We start from the raw sequence: 10,766 nt of genomic DNA, 5'->3' as shown, positions 1-10,766 counted from the left end.
TGGACGAGGGTTTGTGTGTATGTGTGTATGCATGTATATATTGGTTGATCAGTACTTCGGAGTATTGAGTGTGAACGGAGCGCCAACAAGCGTGCTGCGTGCTGCGTGCTGCGTGACGCAAAGCCAATCCCGGGCTGGCGTGGACTGGACTGAGGAGCGAACCGCAGGATCCCAGCCACACGTTCCGCAACTGCAGTGCGCTTCCATCCGAGCAGCGACTTAGCCTGGCACGCCTGGCACGTCTGGCCATCGACCGAGAATCTGACCCCGACCCCGACCCCCATCCCCGACACTACACCACACCCCAGACACAGCACAGCACAGCTCCACGCGACTCGACAACACCGACGGACAGTCCGTTCTACCATCGCACTCGCCATTGATGAGGAGCAGGCCCGGCGCAATTGGAAGGAGTCGCGCGAACTTTCATGACGGCGCGCTGCACCGTGGGTGGGAGGCCAGGCCAAAGGGATTCCGCCATGCGACCATGAATGGCTCTTGATCAAGAGACAATAGCTCACTATAATACCCAACAACACTCGACATTCACTCCAGCACTATAACACAAAGAGTGCGCATCGAGGGATATCTGCTTCTGATGTACGAGCCCTCTCTTCCCTTGCCCTTCCAACTTCTCCAAACTTCAACCCTCCCCCAAAGAATCTCCAGACCCACAACCTCGGATCTCCTACCAGCTTTTGACGAGCAGCAGAGTCTAGCATGGAGACCAAGCAGGCCAGGCCGGGCGCTGTGGCAGCACAGAAAGGCTTGGGACTGGTCGACAAGCAGATCGCCGCGCTGAAGAACCGCTTCCTGCCCTCTGTAGGTTTCTTTTTCCCTCCATCTCAGTGTCCCAGCTCATCACATCTCCCCAGGAACCCCACCTCCTCAATGTCTCGACCGACGACCCCTTTTATAACCACTACTACCACGAGTACGAGAGGCTGCCCTTCGACCCCAACGAGGTCAAGCAGCTGCAGTACATGACCATGATCTCGGACGGCGATCGCGGCGTCGCAGCTGCGCGCGGGGACTGGCACGACGAGATATACAACCAGGTCGCATCACCAGGAAGCGCAGATGCGCGCAGCAGCACCACGACCCCGAACCCTGCGAAGGATCTGAAGAAGGCGGCTGTCAAAATGTCGTTCTCTGATTATAAGAATTTGAAGGAGAAGGGGATCAGGCCTTCGCCGAAACCGGTTGCTGTGGATGCGGAGCGCAAGCCGGGACACTCACGGAATACAAGTGCGGTTACTGCGGGCACTCCGATGAGTAGGATGTCTTCTTTGGAGGGCCCGGTCAAGCAGAATGGTGTGCGTGCAGCGGTCAGCTCTATCTCTGCGGAGAAGAGGCTAAGCAAGGAGACGGAGAAGTAAGTAGATCATCCGACTTTCTTTGGAGCTTCGCTAATGCAGTCTAGACCTACTGCAGCTCGGAGTTCTACTGCACTACAAGAAAAGCCGCGCCCAACTACGAATGGTCATGTTGAGCCAACAAAGAATCCTCTTCAAGTCAAAGTTGCCAATAAGCCTCATCAGAAGCCGCAATCACAACCGAATAATGTCCGAATTCATGGCCTGCCTCCTCGACCTCCGTCTCCTGCACGCAAGAACCCGGATCTCAAGCAACAACCCGAACATAAGCAACAAAAGAGACCGCTCGGGTCAGGTGACGCTTCACAACCGGAGAAGCGTACCAAGATCGAGCAGTCAAGAATACCTTCAAGTTCATCGAATTCCCTTCCTCGAAAGCCTGAGACTCCGACTGGAAAGCTGGGACTCAACCTTCATAATAAGCCACAACATCAATCACCTCAACCGAAGAAGGAAACTCCTAACAAACCAAATCCCATTTCTAAGCCATCATCCGAGAAGCCCCTGGATCTTCCACCTCTCTTATCACCTCTTCCGGCAGATCTAGATAGCAGCCCTGCTCTGAAGTCACAACCAACATCAGGCTTCTCGAAGAAACTCGAATCTGGCAAGAATTCTTCGCAAAGTACACCCTCCAAATTCAAGGTCGGCCCAGATACTATTGTGGTTAAGAAGCCTTCACAGCCCGAATCCTCTCCACTCTCACCACCACCAAAATCACCACTCGCTCCTCTACCTGCCCTTTTGTCTCCAACACTACCACAGATTATAGAGGACGAGTTGGTACGCTTACAGCAGAAGTCGGCCGAAAAGGCTGAGAAACATGCTGCTCTGAGCACCCCCGAAGTCCGTTACGAAAAGTCTCGACAACCGGATACTCCAGGCGTTGCTCGGAAGACGGTCACCCCTAAGGTTGGACATCCGCCAAAGAAGAACCATGGAGAATCCAGCAAGTCCAAGGACAGACCAGAGAGATTAATTGTGAGGCTGAAGTACAAGAAACGGAAAGGAGAAGACATCCGACGCATTCTTGGTCTCAAGCCTCGCCCCGATAGAATATTCCTGCAACTCGAAAAAGAGCGCCTCAGATCGACGTCCAAAGCCCGGGATACCGAAGATGAAGACGATGTTCCCCTTTCCAAGATCACAAAACCCGCAGCAGCACCCGCAGTACCGAAGAAACGCTCCAACGATTCCTTCGACTCCCGTACCTCCGAACCAGCACCTAAGCGTCAAAACAAAGGCCCCGACCCAATCGATGTCTCTAAATCCCACCGTTCCCTCGACCCACCCTTCAAATCCCCCGCTCTTACCGCCCCATCTCAAAAATCCATCCTCTCAACACCCAAGAAAGGAGAGACCATGAAATCCGCATCCATCGCGATGCGCCGTGTCGATTCCAACGACGGCCTTTCTCGGACCCCGCAAACTTCCACCAGCACCCCTGCCTCGGCGGAAAAACCACGTATCAATGGCTCCGTACCCCCGAACCCAGAACACGATCCTCTTCGTGCGGATGAGAAGCGCTTTGCTGAGTCCGCACTCAAGCTGAAGAGGAAAATGGACGAGTACCTAAAAACCAAGGGTGGAAACAGGGAAGCGATTACCGAGCGCGAGAAGAAACTCGGAGTTTGCGTCGGCCTGGAGTGTTTAGTAACGTACATGAACTGCTGGGCCATGCAAGAGAAAGTAGCCAGGAGGCAGGGCACGAATGATAAAGTGTGGATCGATGGCGTTAGACTCTGGGAGTTTGTTGAGCGCGAAGCACGAGTGTATCCCGTGTTGAGCGTGTTGAGCGCGAATATCGGCGGATTGATGAGGGAGGAGTGCGCGCGGATCTTCGCGCGGATGGTGGAGGAGAGGCGGCATGCGGACGGGGATAAGGAGAAGGATGGGGAGGAGGCGGTCAAGGGATTGGTGATCAACCAGCGGGGCCGCGAGAAGTGTTGGAGTAACGTTGGGAGGGGACGTGGGGCCTTGCAGGAGCTGGGGGCGAGGGAGGTTCTCGGCCCTTGGTCTACGGCTGGTGAGGCGTTGACATATGTCTGTGATGTGTTGGAGAAATATAGCAGGAGGGAGAAAATAGGATGGAAGAGAGACTTGGCTTGATTTGGCATGGGATTTGAATGGAAGGGGCTGAAAATGGATGGATGGGTATATGAAAGAAAGGATGAAATGAAATGGGGGTGAATGTCTCGGCGTTTTGGGGGTGCACGATACCCGCTCTTATTTGAGCCCTTATGATTTGCATGGCTGTCTTCCTTTTTTTCTTTCGTTTTCTCAGAATAGGGGGATTGTAACAATAGATATGAGAACCGAGATGGACAGGACAGGACAGGAAAGTACGGAGATCGGCAATAGATAGAGAGAGGGGAACGAAACGAACACCTCGAATAAGCTCAGCTTAAATAAAGGAATCGGTTGTACTATGCAACCATCTTTCAGATGAAGATTGGAAGTTGTAATGTAACTCAAAACCAGCACAATCTGCCGCCTCCGAGGCAGTATTTCCAGTACTTCCAGCTTACCTAACGGGACTAGTTAAGGTCCAACGTTTCAAGCTTTTCAGCTCCCAGCTTCGTGTCGCGAGTTTTTTAGATAACTTTTTTAAGCGGGCTCCACTTCTGGACCCTTGTGGATGTGCACCCCTACCGAGATGTACTCCAAGGTACCGCTTGCTAATTGTCATCGCAGAGCAGAGCCAATTCTTACCTATTTGCGGTCCTCAAGTCTCAAAGATTTGTTTATTTTTGACCTACATTTCATATGGCACTTCCATATTTCGATCAAATAAAAAGCCGTTGAATTAGATACACGTTTTGTACTTTATGTCATAGACGATGTCCATGTTTAACGTTTAATATAATTTATTCTTATGCTACTGTATTGTTGTCACGGCCTGGACAAGCTGTGGAAGTGGAATGTGGTGTGTTTGGTATAAATATGTATGAATGATCGTGCCCTAAGGGCGGTGAAGAAGCTATATATACGCCTGTGCACAGCACGTAACAATTGTACAGTAAGAGTCGAAATCAGTGTCAGTCCAAAAATTCAATGGTTTAATGATTTGACGAATTTCTGGGGTGCGCTTGTGCCGATAGAAGAATACTTTCTAGAGGTTATCTCGCTGCAGCCTGATGCAAGCACATCCAAAATTGGCTGTAGGGACACTTTGTACCCAATTTTTGGTATATTCTTAGCGTAAAGGTCACGTGTACTTCCCTAGTAGCAGAAAAATTGAATCACTCGAAGACTAAGCTAAGCCATTCCCTCTCTGGACCAAGAACTTGAGCCAGCTTAAGCCAGAATGATTCATTATTGTTTTAACTCGAGTTAGATTAAGAAGCGAGAGTAGGCTGCTGCCGTCTGGGCTTGAATCCGGGATAACCTCTGGCTAGTGTTGCTATATGGAAAAGCTGACTAGAAGGAATGTATTTACGACCACTAGGGTTATCAGAATAGCGAATAAGTCTGATACCGCTCTATGTAAAACGGGCAATAACCGGCCAGGTAACATGATCCTACAAGTGAGCACAAGCCTCGAACCGGCGAAGGTCGAAGGACTAACGGGATCGCAGAGCCTTTAACACATACAACTATGTCGCCCACCATTGTACCTGGGGCGGCCAGACCGACAAGGCCGTCGTCGCTCACGAAGAACGGGACATCAGCAATAGTGTCCCGCACGGTCTCGTAGAACACTATGGCCGTGGCCACGTCGAAGCTTGCCTTGCTAATCGCCCAGCTGCGGTTCACGCTCACATTGAACCTGTCCTTAAACACCTCACCATTCTCATCCAGGCAATGCGCCTTGAACATTTCCGACGCATTTCTCAGCCCCTCTGCAGAGTAAACCATGTTGTCGCCGAAGCCCGTGACGGTTTGGCTGGTCAGGCAGGAAGACTTTGTGACCAGAGTCGACCAGAAGGCCGTCTCTGCGTCGCCGCCCAAAGGATACTCGTTCGATTGGCTGACCCTCTTGAACATCTCACGGCATGCTAGGACGTGCTCCCTTGTAGCCTCGAAGCAGCCCGGTTGGCCGCCTATATGAATCCTGGGGTCGGGGAACTCCCTGGAGACACAGTCGGAGATTTGGAGGAGGCAGAACGCCTCTATCTCGAGTATGAACCCCTTGCCGCCAATCTTTGTTTGCTCCGACTCCAGCAGTTCATAGTTTTTGGCTTCAACGTAACGTGCGAGCCAGGACAGCTGGCGAGCCGGGCTCGGGCTGCGGTAATCGGGCACCCAAGAGGGTAGGAAACCCTGCTCAGCACGAAGTTGGCTGGGAGAAAACTGCCGATCCCACGTTCCGGCGTCATACAGGACCTCGAGCCTCCCGCTCTCTAAGGCTTTGCGGGCAAAATCTAGAAATATGTCATTTAGTGCTAGAGAGTAGTCAGGCTTCATGTGGACTGTGCGGTCGCCGGTCTGCAGACTTAGTAGGGCGTATATTCGGTCTCTATCGTCTGCACAGGTCTGCCCTCGAAGCTTGCGCATGCTGGCGCCGAAGGCGTCAAGGGGTTTTCCATCAAGCCTTGGGGGTCCGCTGCACAGCGTAAACATCAACTGGACCTCCGCAATCTCGGCAGCACGGCGCAGCATCTTCTCGTCATAGACAAACATGTTAGACCGGTTGTCGACCATGGCTTTGAGCCCCATCATGGCTATGGCAAAGGTGGTCCACTCAAGCTCGCATTGGCCCTGGTAGATGATGGCCCTACTAGCGAGGGCAATCTCCTGCACGATCCACATGCGCGAGAAGTAGGGGTTGGTGTATATCTTCCCCATCCCGTTCTCGAGTACTTCGTCCTGTATCTGAGTCACTGAGCGATCAGCTGGGATGGTAAGGAATTTCTTGTTAAACAGAAGAGCCATAGCAAGATCTGACTTGTCGTCCGGTACCGATCCCAGCCCACGGTCAATGAGCCATCTGGCCAAGTCGCGGAACCCATCCATGGCCCGGTGCGTAACATCATCAGCACCCGGGCCCAGCCAGATCAGCACCTGGGCTGCATTCTTGTAGATGCCAGCCATCATGCCCACTTGGATCTGCTTCTCTTGTATGTCACTCTGGTTGATACACACGGCATCTGCCCACAATACCCGCACGCTATCCCGCAGCCGAAAGCGTCGGAGTGCCGAGGCCAGATTAGCTGTGATGCCGAGCTCTTCTAAGGGGCACGCCGTCCCATCCCCGATACGCAGCCGCGCGTTAAAGATGGGCTCACCCCACATGTACGATATGGCCTCGTAGGCGGTAGGATTGTCACTCTCGCCTGTGTCGATAAAGCGGGCGTAGAGGGGGGCGTCTTCTGTTTCCGCTGGATCTAGTCGCAGTAGGTGGATGGATTTACCAGTCTGTAAAGGCTTGTAGGAGAAGTTAAATTGAGGAGGGATCGATACTGATTTAGGATAGGTTGGGAACTCGAGCTCATAGCCTGCCTGACGGAGACGCTCGTCGATATCATAGAACCTTTGGGATGTCCCAAGTACTGGCAGAGGCGGAGATCCGCGCGTTTGCTTGGTCTCATCAACCATCACGATATTGGATTAAGTGACAGATACAGATATAGACACCTTGGGGCTTTGGATATTGCTTCAAATGTTAACCGGTGGTCAACCTCGGAAGTACATCAGGCTCCGGTCAACCCCTATTGGCCATTTGCTGTCACGTGCAAAGCTCAGAGGTTCAGGAAGCCGGAATCAGCGGTCTGTCAGTTGTGACCCCGCTAGGGATAGCAAAAATTTAATCAATTAAATTATTATTAATGGTCAAAAATTTATTATTTATTAATGGTCAAGCCATTATTAAATGCGTAATTTTATGCGTAATTTATGATTTTTTTAATGAAAATATTAATCACGTGGCATAATATTAAGAATGAATTTATATTTTTATTCCTTCTCACCCATAGTAATATCTGATACTAGTATCTCGTCGATAAAGGCACTAAGATCTGACCAGTTCTCCTTAGTTAAAGGAGGTATAGTGGTATTGATAGTAATAATATTAGTAGTATTTTTACTAATGCAAAGAAAGTGTGTATTACATGTACTAGATTCTAGCCCTCTAATTGGCCGGATTCAAATCCTATTCGAGACCCACTTAATTTAGTGTTTAATAGTCAAAAGAGGATTAAATTAAATATTAATATTTAAATAATTTAGACTTTTTTTATAAAATATAAAAACTTAATAATTATTATAATTTTAAAGGTTTTAGCTTTTGTTTTTAGTCTCATTAATCTCTTACTTTTAGCTTAATGCCAACGCTCTCTCTATAGATCTGGCTAAGCCTCTGGGGAAGGAGGACGGGTATGGATTTCAAAAGACTTTGCGACCTAGATGCTCCGGTAAGCCGGCGCAGGAGCCTTACAGATCCCTCTCGACCGGCCTTCAAGGAGACTCAAACAGTAGGGCGAGAAGCTAAACTTCTATTTATATCGAAGTATAGAATATCCAGGGGAGAGTACAACAGCTTTTGCAGGTGTGGCCCAGAAACTCGAAAGCATATGCCCGAATGGCTTCTTCTAGGGACTGCGCGTAGCAAGATTTCGACTGGGGACTTCCGTGGCCGTCACAAGTACCTCTTGTACGCCGAGAGAGGTTCCCTGCTTGGAGCTGGGCTCTCCGAAGGGTACGCTCTTCGATAGTCAACCAATAGACGTTACAAAGAGTCGACAAGTTCCCACTGATCTCGAGATCCGAAGGTCCAAGACCCGACACATGAAGCGAATCTTTGCCACCACGTGCTACTCTCCTGCTAGTAATGAGATTATCTGTATCGTACTAAGAAATGATTCTATCGATGATGCCGCACGTCTGGAACCGGCAGAGCCAGAATTCGACGCGAGTCAGTATCCCGCAGCTGAAGAAAAGGGCTATCCATTCATCACGGGTATATTCTTGCACGTTGTGCCTGGCTTTGGGAGACTGATGACAGGCACTTATTAAGCTGGTCAGTATGAGACTTTGCCTCTCTTTGCGGCCAAGGCGGTTCAGTGCCATATCAGGATCGCTGGATCCCTAGCCACTAACTCGGCCGCTAGAGACGGCAGCTAGGTTCAGGATCTATTTAATAAAGATAAAGATAAATAGAACTTTATCTTGATATTCGAGGGACTATGTTGAAAACCTCACTGTGCATCATTTGATGCTCCTCAAGATGCGGGGATCGAAGGAACGTTGCCAAGCGTGCGGCGGTGCTTGAGCTACTGGTTCCGTTCGACGAGTTGGAAGTAAAGTACTGGAGAACTTCCGCTCCCGCAGAAGACGGGTTGTGCTAGTTTGTATAAAACCCGCAGTCCACTTCGCTTCTATGACAACAAGAACCCTAGAACTGCACGCCAGTACACAAACTCCCATCAACCACAAGATTCGCTCCGCTGATAAAGCTTGCTCGCTCGCTTGCCAGAAAAAGCACCGCAGCTGCAATCTCTTCGGGTTTGCCCATCCTTCCCATGGGATTCTTGGCCATCTGCGAGCTGAAGAGGGCGTGGTTGGATTTTTCGATGCCGCCCCATACCTGATGATCTTTATTAGCCCTGTGTAGGGGAATAATGGGAAAATGGTAAGGAAAGTGCGAACTAGGAGAGGAGAAGCGCATACGCCGTCTTCAACATAGATATTTCCAGGGCTGACGGTGTTGGCTCTCACACTTTTGGGGGCTAACGTGTGAGCGAGCTGTGCTGTATAATGTATCAAGGCGGCTTTGAATGCTCCGTACCTGCCCATTTTCCAGTCAGCATATACATTTCGAGGAAGCCAGTAGAAGCAGTTGAATTTCGCAGCCCGTGAGAAAATGGAGAGAGATGGGAATGGATAATGTGCGTACGGTGAAGGAGCTGTGAAGTCAATGTCTCTTCCCGAAACACTTGAAATTGTGATGATACTCCCCTTTGAGGCTTCAAGATGGGGTAGTGCAGCTTGGACTAATGAGACTGTGCCTCTCATATCCGTGCCGTACGCCGTTTCCCAAGCTTCGGGCGTATTCGTCACACTTATCGATGAAACGTTGGAGACGACCACGTCGATTTTCTTCTCATACTCCACGATTCTAGAAATCCACGCCGAGACGTCAGAGGGTTTGGAGACGTCGATCGCGGAGCCGGAGATGAATGTGTATGGGTACTTGGTGACGAAGGATGAGGTGGCCGCGCTGATATCCGCTCCTGTTCTACAGCAGAAGTAGACGCGGGATCCTTCGTCCAGGCTGGGCGTTGTGAGCCGAGGGGATGAAGGCAGAGATTCGAGTGCTTACAAGCCTTCGACAATCGCGCGGCCAATACCCTTGGTTCCGCCTGCAGACGGGTTAGCTGCGGTTGAGAATTCTAGGAGAAATGAATGGGGTGGACCGTGGAGGGAGAAGTACCGGTTACGACAACGGTTTTATCTCTGAGGTTGAGATGCATCTTCTGATTTGCGTGTGGCAACTGAAGGAGATGTTTCGCGAGAGAGAGAATTTAAGGCGTGAAAGAGGTGACTGAGTGAAGAGATTGGGGAACGAGGTTGAAGTTGAGTTGAGTTACCCCACAATCTTTATCTTATCGGAGATGAATGGTGGGGTGAAAGTCAGGGGTTGACGTCTTTGTTCGGCGTTAAGAAGTTGAATCTCGGAATCATTAATAATGGAACCTCAGAAAGAGTTAAAGTCTGAAAAAGAAGTTTCTTCTATTCAAGAAACTTCCCCCTTTATTAAGCTAGGTTTAGAGTTTGAGTTTGAGGCTAGAATCGTCAGATATTCTTCCGCGGTTAAAGTCGCTTACCTCGTGGAACAAAATAGGGGTCTGGGGAGGCTTGGGAAGGCGAGGAGCTGTTGGAGGGAAACTTTTGTGTGAGTCGGTTCTCAAGGGACAAGTAAAAGTGTTGGTAATCTAAGACATTCAGTAGCATTAGAGAAAAGCAATCTCGTGATACCCTTGCAGGCCTCCCCTAGATTCTCTTTCATATTACCTTCCTTTCCTCCTTCTTTGTCGTTTCTTTCGCCAGTACAGCATCTCCGCATCCTCAACACGGAGCCACCATTATTTATACATGCTAGAAACTAACTCATGCACAGGAACCGGTACAAACTCCTCCGCCTCATACGGAAAAGATTCCGGCTGCTTCGATCCCCAATTCTGTATACGCAGTTGTTTCCCCCTGAAGCTATTGACGTCAAACACTGACGGTAAAGCTCCAAGTCGTCCCGTCTTTCACAAAGATATTACACCTGATATCAAGCCCAAGGTAAGCTGGGGGGTTATTCGGTTGGTTGCACGTGCCAACAGCTAAATTAATGCCCCACTTTGTGGGTTCCAGCCGGGAGGGTGATGATTTAGCGAGCACCCCCTATTGTTTTTGCCGAGGGGAGGCTGACGACAAATCTTCCCTCTAGCGACATACTGCCTG

The 10,766-nt window shown here is 50.1% G+C and overlaps 3 protein-coding genes across 3 annotated transcripts; 1 reads left to right on the top strand and 2 right to left on the bottom strand.

Moving 5' to 3' along the window:
* Positions 1-287: 287 nt before the first annotated feature.
* On the top strand, positions 288-3,857 carry K444DRAFT_616064 (uncharacterized protein). The gene is made up of 3 exons (XM_024880849.1): positions 288-822; positions 876-1,375; positions 1,424-3,857. Exons 1-3 carry the CDS (start codon positions 721-723, stop codon positions 3,483-3,485), a joined length of 2,664 nt encoding a protein of 887 aa, XP_024733157.1. The 5' UTR covers positions 288-720; the 3' UTR covers positions 3,486-3,857.
* Positions 3,858-4,667: 810 nt separating this feature from the next.
* On the bottom strand, positions 4,668-6,977 carry K444DRAFT_616063 (HET-domain-containing protein). The gene has a single exon (XM_024880848.1). The coding sequence runs from the start codon at positions 6,912-6,914 to the stop codon at positions 4,830-4,832; it is 2,085 nt and encodes a 694-aa protein (XP_024733156.1). The 5' UTR covers positions 6,915-6,977; the 3' UTR covers positions 4,668-4,829.
* Positions 6,978-8,544: 1,567 nt separating this feature from the next.
* Positions 8,545-9,870, bottom strand: K444DRAFT_594663 (short-chain dehydrogenase/reductase SDR). The gene is made up of 5 exons (XM_024878365.1): positions 9,748-9,870; positions 9,637-9,676; positions 9,211-9,588; positions 8,985-9,102; positions 8,545-8,901 (listed from the first exon to the last, which is right to left on the bottom strand). The coding sequence occupies exons 1-5, from the start codon at positions 9,785-9,787 to the stop codon at positions 8,710-8,712; spliced, it is 768 nt and encodes a 255-aa protein (XP_024733155.1). The 5' UTR covers positions 9,788-9,870; the 3' UTR covers positions 8,545-8,709.
* Positions 9,871-10,766: the final 896 nt, after the last annotated feature.

Source organism: Hyaloscypha bicolor (assembly GCF_002865645.1).
Source record: "Hyaloscypha bicolor E unplaced genomic scaffold K444scaffold_118, whole genome shotgun sequence".
NCBI lineage: Eukaryota > Fungi > Ascomycota > Leotiomycetes > Helotiales > Hyaloscyphaceae > Hyaloscypha > Hyaloscypha bicolor.
The sequence above is the reverse complement of the archived record's forward strand: the minus strand, read 5'-3'. Positions and strand labels throughout refer to the sequence as shown.

Coding starts and splice junctions, on each gene's coding strand:
- K444DRAFT_616064 (XM_024880849.1), top strand. CDS start 721: ATGGAGACCAAGCAGGCCAGGCCGGGCGCTGTGGCAGCACAGAAAGGC. Junction 823..875: donor AGAACCGCTTCCTGCCCTCT/GTAGGTTTCTTT, acceptor ACATCTCCCCAG/GAACCCCACCTCCTCAATGT. Junction 1,376..1,423: donor CTAAGCAAGGAGACGGAGAA/GTAAGTAGATCA, acceptor AATGCAGTCTAG/ACCTACTGCAGCTCGGAGTT.
- K444DRAFT_616063 (XM_024880848.1), bottom strand. CDS start 6,914: ATGGTTGATGAGACCAAGCAAACGCGCGGATCTCCGCCTCTGCCAGTA.
- K444DRAFT_594663 (XM_024878365.1), bottom strand. CDS start 9,787: ATGCATCTCAACCTCAGAGATAAAACCGTTGTCGTAACCG. Junction 9,677..9,747: donor TAAAACCGTTGTCGTAACCG/GTACTTCTCCCT, acceptor ACCCGTCTGCAG/GCGGAACCAAGGGTATTGGC. Junction 9,589..9,636: donor CGCGCGATTGTCGAAGGCTT/GTAAGCACTCGA, acceptor CACAACGCCCAG/CCTGGACGAAGGATCCCGCG.